At 42.2% G+C, this 14,831-nt stretch overlaps 1 protein-coding gene across 3 annotated transcripts in view; it reads right to left on the reverse strand.

Moving 5' to 3' along the window:
• Window positions 1–14,831, reverse strand: part of LOC137963623 (uncharacterized) — a 90,537-nt gene that overhangs the window by 69,028 nt on the left and 6,678 nt on the right. For 2 of the 3 annotated variants that reach the window (XM_068810763.1, XM_068810762.1), the window contains exons 2-5: window positions 12,083–12,164; window positions 11,891–11,994; window positions 1,948–2,043; window positions 1,804–1,851 (exon numbers count right to left, since the gene is read on the reverse strand). In XM_068810763.1, the coding sequence (XP_068666864.1) occupies window positions 1,804–1,851; window positions 1,948–2,043; window positions 11,891–11,994; window positions 12,083–12,164 (330 nt within the window). Of the gene's footprint in view, window positions 1–1,549; window positions 1,854–1,947; window positions 2,044–11,890; window positions 11,995–12,082; window positions 12,165–14,831 lie in introns of those variants that run through there. The other variant, XM_068810764.1, reaches the window with a different exon arrangement.

A 14,831-nucleotide genomic window follows, 5' to 3' on the forward strand; every position in this document is an offset into this window, starting at 1 on the left:
CTAGAGGGAGGACCGTCCTGAGCCTACTAGCGAGGAGCCTGGCAATGATTTTGTATGTGCTCGAGACTAGGCTGATAGGTCGAAAGTCACCAGAGATTTCGACATTTCTTTTCTTGGGAACCAAAGAGATGAAAGAGGCACCCATGCTCCGAAAGGAGATGCCCCTCTCAAAAAAGCCCCCGACCATCCGATAGATATCCTCCTTGATCGTTGGCCAAGCACGACAGTAGAAACCTCCATTGAACCCAACAGGACCAGGGGCTCGATCGCTAGCCATACACAAAACTACTTTTCAATTTCCTTCTGGGAGAAAAGAACTTCAAGAAGAGAAGAAGCAATGCAGGGAAGGCAACCAAGTTGAAGTTGCTGGATTTTGGGCCGATTAAGGTACCCATCTATGTATAAGTCCGTAAAAAAACTGAGCAGCACATTAGTAATTGGGATCTTATCGACTTTACCTCGTTATTGATGCATAAGGAGGTAATTCGGTTGGATCTCCTCCTCGTCGAGGCGAGGGAGTGGAAAATTTTTGTACTCGCATCTCCATTAGTTAGCCATTTAAAACGGGCTCTTTGCTTCCACCTGATTCTTACAAGGTTCAGAATAATTTGCAGCTCATTTTGGAGAGATAGGAGGGTGGAAAATTCAGATTGGGTTAGATACCTTTGCTCTTCTGACATGTCCAGGTCGGCAATACGAGTGAGGAGAGAGGATTTTTCAGCACCCAAAGATTTGTGACGACAAAAGGACCAGTCCTTGAGTTTCTTTTTAAGGAGTTTGAGCTTTATCGGAAGAGACCATTCAGCTCTACCCCAGGTCTGAAAGCTAGACCACCAATCCTTCAGAAACACATCAAATTCAGCATCAATAAGCCAGGCGTTCTCGAATTTGAAAGGAGGGCCCCATCTACCACATGAGGTGAATAAAAGGATGGGCCAATGATCAGAGCCTTCAACAAGTGGATATTGTACCCTAGTTGGAGGAAACCTTGAAATGTTGAAGCTATTAAAAAGTAGAGTACAGGTCTTTCTGAGTATTAATTCAGCACATATACAACACACCTTTCCCTAGTGTAACTTGAACCTAACCCCCTCCTCGAACCCATTTGGCTATTGAATCAAAGGTCAAGTCCACATGAAGCACAGTGTAGTTGTTAGGTCTAGTACAACAGTAGAATTCATGCAATGGCTTTAGCCACATGCAAGATAGAGAAAATTTGAACAATAGAGCCATTCTTTGTATCAGTTGAGGTGTAAGTGTCAATTGTGTGTAATTCTCACATCATTTTAAGCTAGCAATGATTTTTTGTATCCTTAATCAAGAACATTTAATTGGTACATTTTAGTCCATACAAGAACTTGGAAGGAATTAAAAATGTCTGGATCATTCTTAGTGCCACATAAAGAAAAAAGTAAAGATGACTAGAATTTGCTTCACAAATAATTAAAATAAAAAATGACAATTATATTTGGATCTTCAAGTACATTTTAACATTATTGTTTTGGGGGGTGTCAAAAAAATAAAAAATAAAAAACTCTTCACAGCATACCAGATACAGGTGAGAACTTTCGAAGGACCCTGACTGCTTTTTTTTTTTTTTTTTTTTATTTGAAATGGAAGGACCTTGACTGTTACAGGAGAGAAACATAAGATGGGTCACTTTTGTGCTTCTGTGAAGTATGGAGGCATAAAAAGAGGCACTATTCTAAAGTCCGCAAGCCTTTTTCTAATTCCTTTCTTTCACTTGTAATCCTCTTGCTGTAAACAGAAATACCACTTCGTAATGGAGTTATTTATTCATACCTCAATTTGCAGGAGTTTGGATTCAAACAGCTTCTCCCTGTCTTCCTCCTAAAAGTTATCACAAAGGGATTAGATGAAAAGCTGACTTCACTAGTTAAAGAAAGTCCATTCCCTAAAGAGATTTAAGGATTAGAAACTTTGTACCGTGAGAGAGTGTCCATCAGGAGCAGCATGAGCAAGAACAAACACCTGATCAATAAGAACAATGACAGGCTCTTTGCCTAGACTTTTCCAAGGAACCTGCATCGAAATTTCAAAGTGAACGCAAGAAAACAGATTCAAATTGATAGTCATCAATTAGATGAGTATGTAATATGTAAAAACTTGAAAACTTTCTACATGCAATTGCCAAGCTATAAAGATTTCTTTTTTTTAAATGAATTGCCAAGCCATAAAGATGATAGCTGAAAAAAGTATCATTTTCATATCACTAAACAAATTTGACAAAGGGGATTAACAACAAACAATTTAACCTTTATCTTCAAAGCAGTATGAGACATGAATGTGCACAAAGCTAGAAAAGCCACAATTAGTAGTGAACATTGCTCAAGGCTTGCAAAGTTCTATATTCACAAATATGTAATAACTTACCTCCCGGTTTAAGTATTTGACTAGCACAGTAATTTTAACTCTTTTATTGATGCTGATTAGCATATGTGGGAGAAAGCATCATTTTCTTTTCATTATTTTCCATACTAGTTTAAGTGTTTGACAGGTATAGTAGTTTATACTATTTTTTTGACTTTTTATTGATGCTGATTTGCATAAGTCGGAGAAAGCATCATTTAATATTTTCCTCCTTTGAACAGTATCCAATTATAAATTCAAAGCTTTGACACAGACACGGTTCCACATGTCACCAAGAGACCTTGAAGTTTAGGGAACCCGATACAAGATAAGCAGTTTGATTCGAGCAGACCCCTTATCTCAGCCAAAATATCATTTCAGCAGGTCAAGCTAATTTACTGGCTGAGATATGAGGTCACCGTAGAAGTAAGCCCCAAAGGCTGATTTTCCACTGAGAAGGGATGCCATCCCAACCCCCTGCAGAAAACAAGAGGAAGGCCCACCTATTCAAAATAAAATTATAAAAATTGAAAATCAATAAAAGGCAGTCCTCTCTTCCTTCTCACCAACGAAGATAGTGGATCCTTTCTCAGTGTTTAAATTTCTAGTTTTTATCTAAAAGTATTTAATTAACAAAAAAGGTACACAATTATTTGTTTAGATTAATTATGCATCAGGATCGATTTTCTATTTAGAAAGATGAGATTATATTAAGGCAGAAAACGCCAAAACAACAAAATTACAAAGAGAGCTGTACAGATCCCAAGACAACCAGAGATTCCTGGGAGGTCGCCGGCCTAGCAAAACTGTCTCGGAACATAAAACCAAAACAAATCAAAATTTACAGCCAAATCCAAAATCTCTTGAACAGTCGACCGCTGATGCCACGGGGCGGCCAAAAAGGAGAAGAACCAGCCAATGACTACCTTAGAGTCACCTTCAACCCAGAGGCACCATGAAGAATGATCAATACTGCAGTCTAAGAAGATAGAGAATCCAGCCCTAAGCACCAAAATCTCAGCAGTGATCACATCCACAATACCAACGGGCCTAAGTACGAGACAAGGATCTGCCTGCTAAGGTCCCTAAACACCCCTCTAATTTTTTTTTAAATAGTGCTGACTTATATTAAAAGGCTCAAAGGAGCAAAATTACAAGGAAGGGGAGTTATCCCAAACAATGAGAGATTGTTGGGAGGTTCCAAATTTAGCTAGCTCATCAGCCACAGAATTGGCTGACCTAGGAATGTGATCCCAAGTATAAGAAATGGAAGATACAATATCTGAAATAGAAGAAGTAATTGGCCAATGCCTCCAAGGGGGAGTGGCTGAATTAGAGCACCAGCTTATGACCACTTTAGAATCTCCCACTATCAGCAGCTTCCCTTTAAGCTTGTCTTTGAAAATCTTCAACCCAAGATGAAGAGCATTCACCTCCGCGGTGGTAAAATCTGCAATGCCCACATATACCTCAGCGAGAGAGCGAGGACCACACCACTCGTCGGTCCAGAATAAAAGAGTCCTCCCGTTTCCTGGGTAGAAGGAGGTCACGGCCTTGAAGGTTGGAAGCAACTTATAAACAGATTTCCAAATCGGGGATAGACAGCGAAGAGGGCCTCCCTCTCTCCACCAGTGCCTTGGAATCTGAAGATAGTGGCACACCATATTTCTTCACAAATTTCTATGGTTGGCATTGACGATCCAAATCCACTCAAGCAGGAGAGCATTATTCATATCCTTTGTAGGCCGAATGCCCAGCCCACATCTATTCTAAGGCATACAAATTTCCTTTCAACTGACCAAATGATATCTGAATGTATCTTCCAATCCTCTCCATAGGAAGTGATGGCGAATAACAACTATCTTTGAGCACACAGCGGTTGGACACTTAATAAAAGATAGGAGATAATTTGGCAGGCCAGCCAAGCAAGACTTTAGCAAAGTAAGTCTACCCGTTGTGGATAGGAGCTTGCCCCGCCTAGTTGCAAGACACTTCTCAAATTTTTCAATAAGGGGGGACCAAAGCCCAGTCGTGCAGCGAGAATCAAAGAGGGGGAGGACCAAATATGTAGCAGGCGTACACTCCAGAGAGCATCCCAGGAAATCAGCCATATCTCTGAGCTCAGCTTCATCGATATAATATCCCAGTAGAGTGGTTTTCTTCCAATTGATTTTCTGACCAGAAGCCAACTCGAATAAACCAAGAACAGCTCTCAACTTCTTGATCTGATCCATGGTGCCCACGCCGAAGCAAATAGAGTCATCCGCAAACTGAAGATTTGGCATGTCAAAAGCCGCAATATCTGTTGTGGGTAGAAGCCACCCCAAATCCTTGGCCAGATAAATCAGAGAAGAGAGATATTCCGCCACCACATTAAAAAGCAGAGGGGACAGTGGGTCCCCCTAATGAATTCCTCGAGTGCCTTTAAAAAATCCACACACTGTACCATTCAGAAGCACCGAGTAGCTAGCAGAGGAGATGCAGCTTTAAATCCAAAATCTCCACTTAACACCAAAACCCATTCTTTCTAAAAGAATATCAAGAAGCTTCCAATTGACGCTGTCGAATGCCTTCTCAAAAGCCAACGAAACCCAGCCATACCCGGGTTCTCAAAAGCGCTACCATCAAAATTCAGCTTATAATGTCCGATGGGAGGAGGCTCCCAAATAGCAACTCTGCGGGGGGGCAGAAGGGATGGACATCTAAGCAATAATCTTCCAGTTGGTACGGATCGGGGAACAAGAGAGGCAGGCGAATTCTTTCCGAGTGTAAATCCATGTAGAGATGAGCCATGTGGCGGTGTAAGAGACCTAAGCAGTAGAGCGGAAAGTACAGTCAAACCGTCCAGAGTTCCTCTCCTTCCAAAGGCACGAAGGGACAAAAGCAATGCAAGCAACCAGCAGAAGCTTACCCAGGCTAGGAAGGCGGGTCCCAGAAGAGAAACGACACATGGTGCTCAGGTCAAGTGGGATGCAGAAGTTGAAACCCATACTGTCAATCATGTAAGTCCAGACCTTCCAGGCAAAGCCACAGTGGAGTAGAAGATGACTCATAGTTTCAGCTTTCGTCCTGCAGAAGGGACAGAGAGGATCGGGAGTGGTGTTACCGCACCTGATAAGGTTGTCTACAGTGAGGATGTTGCGGCAGGCACTCCAGAGAAAAAACTTCACCTTGGGCAGGGCCGAGAGACACCAAACAAAAGCTACCAGGTGGGGGGCGGGCGGCCGAGTCCATCCCATAAGATGGTGGTAGGCTGAGGAGACCGTGAATCGCCCGCTGTCGTCAAGGAGCCAGATCATCCGGTCAGCCGTCTGAGGACGGACTATAACACTGCCAAGACTATCAATCAAGCCACATACAAAAATGGCTTCTTCATCAGTAAGGCTGCGTCTAAGGCAAAGATTCCATGAGCCATTCCCCAAGTGTCAGAGACAGATAAGTCACGACTGGTGATGAGCTGAAGCAGAGGTAGATAAGACAAGGCAAGAGAGCCATCGCCCGACCACCAATCCATTCAAAAATGCAGACTGGAGCCATCCCCAACAAAGAACCAAATGGCAGTGCGGAAAGTGGAGGGCAAATGAAACATGGCCTTCCAAATGGGGGAGAGATGACGACAGTTGCCGTTCGTGATCCATCTATCTCCAAGACGTCGAAGTTTGAAGGCAACCATTGGCTTCCACGAAGCCCTCAAGGAAGAGTTGAGCTTCCAAAACTACTTGAGCAATAGAGCATGCCCCATTTACTTGGTGCGTCTGATCTCGAGCCCACCCAAAGACTTTGGCCTACACACTTCATCCCAACTGACAAGGTGATAGTGAAACTCATTTTCAATGCCACACCACAGAAAACGTCTCTTGATCATGTCAATGCACCAGCTAATAGAGGCAGGGCAAGCTAGGAAAGAGAGGAAGTAGTTAGTTATACCCGCGAGGCATGGGTTTAAGAGGATCAATTTGCCCAGTCTGGAGAGCATCCTACCCTTCCACGTGGAGAAGCGACACTCAAGGTGCTCAATCACCAGAGCCCATAGCCCCATCCGGGGTCTACTGTCAATAAGAGGAAGGCCCAGATAGTATGTGGGTTATGCACATTTGTGCAATAAGGCACCAATTATCACAAAGGGGGGGAGGCTAATAGACTTCTGAAGTCACCCCATCAAAATCAATGTTGTTAAGACCGAACCAGCCATCAAACCAGATGGATGGCCGATTTTGGTTCAACCTGACTAAACAGGATGTGATGGCAATCAAACAATTAAAAAAAGAAAAAAAATGCAACCAATAAGTATTATATATTTAAATATCTTTCACATTTTAATATAAAGCAACAATGTAGCATATTAGTTATGTATTTATGAAGAAGTTTAACAAGTCACTACTTGGAATCCCCCTTCCAGCAATACTATTTTTCACTCATTTAGCCAAACCAGTTTGGTTCATGTTTGACCTGTTTACCCGGCCGGTTCCTACTGTTTTTGTTTTAGAATGGTTTCATTCTGTTTAAGAATTGAACGGGACTCTAGTTCTGGTTCAACCGGGTTGAACAGGCTGGTCCAGTTTGTTGGTTTTGACAACAACTAATTAGGATAAAAAAATATATATATATATTATTTATCAAAAAAAAAGTTAGGATAAAAAATTTCAGGTATATTTAAGTTCACTGCTGTCTAAGATTAAACTGATTTGTGGATCCCATTCCCATGGATATTGTGGGCACACTTCAATGACGAAATGGTCAGTAAGGGATCAACCAATAAAAAGATGTGATTTTGGTTTTCTGATCTTGAATGAGAAACATTGGACCCCATAAATCTTTATGAGGTGGACTTTTTCTAAAATAGTGAAGGCTGTTATTGACTGAAAAAAACAATAAAATTACAAAAGGCCCATTAGCCTACAAAGGAAAGGATGCTGACAAAATAAGAGAAGGACAATTCACCCCTTCTTTAGCTAATACATCAGCTATGGAGTTTGCAGCCCTTAAAATGTGCTCCCATGAAGCAACATAAGGCCTACAAATGTCCATAATTTCCTGATGAATATAACTGAATCTCCTGGGAGGCTTTGAACTTCCTTTCATCCAACTGATCACTACAGATGGATCACCTTATGCCACCAAAGGTGCAAAAAGATTTTCAAGTACAGATTGCAGCCTTGGTTTACTGTATTGATTTCTCCCTCACCAATCCTTCCAGCCAATTGGGGCAAGAGAAGGCAAGCTTAATAGAGCCCTCGCAATCCCTTATGAATTACCCAATGCTTGCATGACCTGGTTGCCAAAAGGCTTTCATCGAAGTTCAATCTGAAAGAGCAATGGGAAGGGGGGTTCCAATAAATTGCAACAGGGCGACTGATGATTGCCAAATGTTGCCACCAATTTCTAATGTGTTCCGATAGAAGCCATCTCAAGCTTCGTTCTTCAATTCCAAATAGTCACGAACGAAGCCAATCGAACCTGTGAACTTTGGACACGGGATTCAATTTTCTTCCTGTCTGTGAGCTCCTTTCAGGTACGAAGAGTGTCGTGTCGTCCATCGTCGTGGTTCAACAGTGCTCGACAGGATCTATATTCCAGAGGCCACCAACTTGGGATTCGGCTGGAAGGAGTTCGCAAAAGCTATCCGGAGCCTCTCTCCGGCGCCCACTCCAGCAGGGGGAGCACCCAGCTCAGGCGACACCACCCGAGCTCCCCCCCTCTCCTCTTATTTCTGAGCCCCACCAGAGACAAAACACCCCCCTAAGCCCACCTCTCCTTCCAATCAGCCCTCCCCTTCCTTCGAAACCCCCTAACCCAACCATTCAAAACCTCTTTTCAAGCCACCATGTCCCAACACACCTATCAGAACTCCCAACTTGCTCCATAAAGGACGACAATCTCTGGCCCACTCTATCCTATTCCACACCTCCCCCAATATCGTCAAATCCAGCATCCTTCAATGGTTGACCAATGAGCTTCACCTCCCCTACACACCCAGATTTTCCTACCTCAACCCCCAATCCTGGCTTGTTCATTTTGAAACCTAGCAAGAGTCTTTTGTGGCTCTTGCTCTCACACCCCACACCCCCTTGGGCATCATTGGGATATCAGAATGGCTCCCCTCGACTCCTTCTAGTCAATTTGGGCAATGGGCTACAGTCACCGGCCTCCCTGCGGAACTATGGCACATTGAGGTTTTCACGAGCATCATATCGGAGTTTGGCTCCATAATTGCTCTAGACCCTCTTGTTGAACACTGGCATCGCCTTGATGAGGCCCAGATCCTCATCAATCCTATACGTCCTTGCGAAGGACATTACTTCTGATGCAGGATAATGTCATATTCTGGATCCGCATTGAGTTGGCAGATATGGAAGACTTCAAAAGTGTGACTTTGAGTCCAGCAGCTGAATCTAGAGATTCTTCACAGCCTGTCCGCACATTGAAAGCAGCAACCCCGGCCTCTTCTCCCAGCAGATGCGTCCTCACCCAGCCAGTCTTACAGCTGGCACTGATGTTATTCCAGCTGCCTTCTCGATAGTCCCTCCCTACAGTCTGCCATACAACCCACCCACCCCGCCCATCTCAACCCACTACATATTTTATCCCAGACAGAATCTATCCCAACCCCTAGATACCTACAGCTACCATCCACCCTCCCGCCTTATTATCCTTCATGCACTATCCGGTCTCCATTGGCTACAAGATTGACACCATTCGTCGGCGTTTTCTCTGGAGAGGATCAGTGGACACCTTCAGATATCATTTGGTGAATTGGAAGGATATTTGCATGCCCCACAATCGGGGTGGTTTAGGCATCCGGCCTACGAAGTAGATGAATAATGCCCTTATACTCAAATGGATCTGGAACTTCAACATCAAGCATAACAGCCTATGAAAAGATATGGTTAGGTTCTATCTTCAACCTTTAAGTACTTGATGGAGGGAGGATGGTGTTACTCGCCTCCTATCCCCGATATGGAAATCAATTCAAAAGCTCTTCCCAATATTCAAAGATGCAACTTCCTTTCACATAGGCAATGGAAGGACCCTCCTATTTTGGTAGGATAAATGGTGCCCCCCCCCCCTCTCCGAGGATTTCCCGGGGCTCTCTTGGGTGGCAAGGAACCTCTCTTGCTCAGTGGCAGATTCTTGGAGAGACCGCTCATGGAGTCTAACGTTTCGTCGGGGATTAAATGATGAGGAAACCTCGGCTTTTTTCTCTCTCCTCTCCAGCAGTAACATTACTATCCGTGAGCATGTAGTTGACAAACTAACATGGAAGCCCAGTATTAATGGTCGATTCACAGTTGCATCCGCCTACTTTCATATCAAAAAGCAAGATTACAACATGCAGGAGCACAAGGCAAACTTGGCATGGAAGCTCTCAGCACCTAGTAAAATCAAATTTTTCGTGTGGACGGTCATAAGGTAACAGATCCTCACCTCTGACAACCTCCATAACAAAGGCTACACAGCCCCCGATCGTACTTCTCCCCTTTGTGGTATGAGCGATGAGATAGTCCAACATGTTCTATTACATTGTGATTTCTCTTGGCAAGTCTGGATGTAGATCTTCCAGAAGATTGGACTCCAACTGAGGCTACATCAGGACCTCTTTGGAACCTATGAGATGGTTATAGGGATCCGCCTTCCTAGGTTGGGCAAGCTAATTCTCTTGGCATGCCTTGCGCATGTCCCATGGTGCCTATGGCTCGAACGCAATAACCGGAGATTCAACTCCAAGGCTAGCACCCCGAAAAACACGGTTTCTCATGCAGTGGGCCTTATCTCAAGTTGGTTACATACCAGGAAGGAGTTTGCCTCTCTATCGAGTGTTTCCCTCCGGGAAAATTGGGGTTTGATCCCGCATATGGCAGGCCCGTGTAGAACTCCGATTATGGCCACCTAGGATTCTCCCCCTTGTGACTGCATCAAACTCAATTTTGATGGCAGTGCTTTAGGTTGTCCTGAGCCGACTGGAGCTGGTGGAGTTTTCAGAGACAGCAATGGAGACCCCATTCTATCTTATGCAGGGATGGTGGGCATTGCTGATTCAAATACTACCTCTTCTATTCGGCCTTCTAATCTTCAAAGAACTTCTCCATGGCAAGTTGTTTATTGAAGGAGATTCTAAGACTATCATCAGCTGGTGCTCAAAAGATAGCTCCCCCCTTTGGCGCCATTGGCCTATCACTGATTGTATTGCTGACACTGTGTCATCTATTCATTGTAATCGGAACCTTGTTCCTCGATTAGCCAATTCTTTGGCTGATAAATTGGTAAAATTTGGAACCTCCCAGCAATCTCTCATTGTTTGGGAAGGCTTCCCCCCTTGTAATCTGCTCGTTTGAGCTTTCTCTTAATAAAAATCAGCATCTTTTCAAAAAAAAAACTTATAGTGGTGCAACTTTCCATAGCATGGAATCCATAGAACTATTACACCGCCACAAAGAGAACTTTTTTCTACCAAAATTACTCTCTTAAACCTACAACAAAAATTTATAAATATTTTGAAATGGCATACATCTAGTTATGTAAATTGCATACTCTCATGACCTTTTTGGTTTCTCAAAAAACTTCTATACTTTAGCGGACTGAAATGAACTATTTTGAGCCAAAATTTGAATGGCCTCCAGATTTAAGCTGAGCTGATATGAGATGGCCAAAGTATTCTTGATTTTGGTTACCCAACACAGTAGTTGAGAGTAAGTAACGGAAGTATAGACAGAGAGGAAAGTAAAGTGATTTTGGATACCCCAGATCAACAATTCCTCCCCTGCCCCTTCATTAAATTTCCTTTTCCCTCTCTTCAAGCAGATTTCTGTCCTCTTCTTCTTCTTTCTTATCCTCTTTACTGTCTCAACTTCTTTCTTTCTAACATCCCTTTTTCTCCTTATTACATATATGAAGTTATTTCAAAGATGTAAGACATTTACGAGAAGCAAAAATAAACAAGAAAATATGATATGCCAATTGACATGGTTCAAACATGTCCAATACAGACCAAATTGTGCATGCTCAGTAGAATTTTATCAATGTCTATTGTTGGACCCAAGAAGCAAAGAAAATGTAAAAATGGCATTGATACAATTTGTAAGAAAAGACATAAGAATGGCTGGAAACTCACATTATCTCTGAAAGTTGGTGAATACAAGAGAACATTAATACATGACCCAATTACTATACAACTGAGGAAACACTAAATATAATAGCAATACCCTCCCCTTCCCAAGCCATCTACAAATGATACTGACAAAATGTAGATGGTTCATACCACTATAATTAAAAAGAAAAAAAAATAAGAAAACAAAAATGTGGCAAAAGTTGTTCATCTTTCTAGAACAAAATAAAACTCTTCAGATATCATTATCTAATAAACTAATTGGGATTTGCTAAGCCATCAGTAATGAATCAACAAAATAAACTGCCCTACTCCATGCCTCAGACACCTCTTATTTTTATAACAGATTGGGCTCCTCGTTAAAAAAAATAAAAATTATAGTGAAGTTTGAAGGCTGCTTCAACAGTAAAAGGATACCTTCAATGTTATAGTACCAATAAAACCAGCTTTAACAGTAACTGGAAGCCTTAGAGCATTAAGTGCTTCTGCCTTCAGCTTCAAGTCCTTGAGAACAACATCACCTACATTAGAGAAGAAAGCAGGTTTAGTATAAACTTTACATAAGAAAAACACAAACTTAACAAGACGACAGTAAACAGATCAACAAACCTTTCCAAACACTAATTCTCAGAGCTTCGGTCGATAGTCCTTCGACATATTCTCCCAAATATTTTCGAAGCAGATGCAAAACCTATAGAGAGTAATATTACCAAATCTTCCTTTAAACAGAGCATACAATTACCTCAAAATAATCTCTTCTAAGGAATCTTCTGTACTAATTGTGAAGCAAAAAGATCAATAATTGATCAGAATAGAATGTCACATTTTTTCTCTATAACATGCATAAAATTAAAAAGGACCCAGGCTAGACAAGATAAAAATGTAAAGACAGACATATTCATGCATAAACAGACAGCAATGTGTTCATCTATGTGCATCATTCACACATTTTAATAACAAAGATACTATAGCAAACTAACTGTAAAGCAGAATGAATCACTTCCTGTGCACAAGAGTAAAGCACTCTTCTCCAAGAAAAAGCATAAAAATGTAAAGCACACATACCAGAGATACTCTAGTAATTACCATTACAGCAACAAGATTATTTTTATTGATCAGATTGTACCCTCCCTTTTTCTCCCAAAAAATGCATAAGAATATAAATGCTTTGACCTAGTCTAAATGTGTGAATTTCTGAATCTATGAAATTTCTTTATTAATTGTTGATCCCTTTGGCACCTTAAGTGTTATTATATTCTTTAACTGTTAAATATCAATTCTCTCTGTTTTCAAAAAACAAAAAAAAATCTGCAAGGATAACTAGGAATATACACTCTCATCCTTTTCCTGCTTGCAGAAGAGGTACTCTTTGCCCAATTTTACTTTTTTGTTTGAAAAAGATGTGGTGCCTTTATTGAATGAAAACTAGAGCACAAAGCCAGAAAACATGCATAGAATACAATAATGGGGAATCCCATTGGGCTACAAGAGAAGAGAGCCCCCAATGAACAAAGACAGACTAGAGGATCCTTCCTATAGTAGCTGGTCTAGCCATGAGTTTGCTGATCTTCAAACCTGCTTCCAGACCACTTGCCATGATGCTGAGATCTTGCCTAACATGTACCCTAAGGGTGAGAAGGCTTCTCAACATCCATGTGATGACATTTGCAAAGCACCCTTCTATAATGAGGCCAAAGAGGTTAACACCTTCTAAAAGGGCCCTGGGTTCTGGTTCACTAGAGTCATAGATGTCTGTTAGACCAGAGAACAGGAGGAGGTTTGAGACACTGCAGTCCCTTATAGACCTACCAATGCCTGTAGGGCCAGGGTGACCAAAAAATGAAGACATCAAAATTGAGCTTCAGCCGACCTGAGGGTGGACATTGCCATGGGAAGAGAGAGAGAGGCTTGCTTCTCTCACTGAGGAGGCTTTCTCAGTTTATATCAAACCCTGTTGTCTAGCTTCCTTGGCAAACTCTCTCACTGCTTGGTCCTTAGAGTAAACCCCTCTGCCTAAGTTGTCCAAAGAAACACTCTTTAGTATTGCTCAGTGAAGATCCAGGGAATTCCAATAAATAACTTGAGCAGATGGGAAGGAAACACCTCCATCTTTCTTTAAAGGGACAAAATTTTCATTCAATGAAAGATTTCTAGACACAGACAATTTGTACAAACTACTACATAATGGGATAAATCATTAAGTTCATACACCACATGCTTGTTGTCAGCATGAACTGATCCACATGTCGAACAACAGCTGACAACAAGGATCACACAAAAAGAGACAGGAAGTAAACTTCAAATCTTTGATTGACAAGCCTAGATTACAACTAAATAAACTATTTCAAACCAAATCTTGCAAATGAAGTTACCAGGATACAAATCCTGGGTATGTTCAGTGAGAAAAACCTGTGCTGGGTTACAAATAGGAATGACTTTTCAGCCTTTGTAGTCCAGTTTTAGGTTTGTAAAATCCACACTTCTTGTCAACCTGTTGCTCTCACAATTTTATTTTATTTTGAAGAAGAAGAAGTGATAATTTTATTAAGCAAAGAGAACTAACAAACAAACTAGGGAGACATACCCCTTACAACAAGGGATTGTAGGGAGGTTCCCTGCTTAAGCAAAGGCCTATCTACCAAACACCTATCTACCAAATTGCTACCAAATGAACAGGACCAACCATAACTCATTCTCGTACAAATAAATTGAAGAGAACTCTATTAAAATGGCACACCTTCTCCCCGAACAGCCCAACACCTCTTACTTCAATCCATACCCCATCGTTCTCTGTCCAACACCTTCGGCCTCATTGGACCCCAACTCCAGCAAACCTCCGGCGACTTCAGAATGCGAGTCCACCAAGAGAGGCTCTGTCACTCCTTTTCCCCTCACATACTCCAGAATCACTTTCAAACAAAAAAGACCATCCCGATCCTTCTCCCTCACCTACTCTAGATGGAAAAACCGAAATAAGGAAAAGAACACCGCCCCGGAACAAAACAGCCCAACTCGGGATCCCCCCCCCCCCCCCCCCCCCTCCCCCCCCTTGGCAACTTCCCAATCCTCTCCTGCAGGGAGAAGGTCGCAAATATGCAGCAGCATATACTGACCCACTCGAAGGGTGTTGTCTCCCCACACCGGCTAGAGAAAATGATGGAGCTAACCTGGGAGTTCTCCAAGTACTATCATGGCCTCTTCTGCTACTCCAAAGAGGATATTTTTACCATTAGGATGGCATGATAGTACTATCTTGGAACGTCCGGGGAATCAGCTCGCCCTCCAAGCACGACACCATCAAAGCAGCTATTTTAGAATGTAAACCAAATATTGTAACCTTTCCGAAACTAAGTTGCAA

The sequence above is a fragment of the Aristolochia californica genome, unplaced genomic scaffold (genome assembly GCF_029961685.1).
Source record: "Aristolochia californica isolate CCGP_79_NKW_82.1479 unplaced genomic scaffold, dmAriCali1.0.hap1 SCAF_4, whole genome shotgun sequence".
NCBI lineage: Eukaryota > Viridiplantae > Streptophyta > Magnoliopsida > Piperales > Aristolochiaceae > Aristolochia > Aristolochia californica.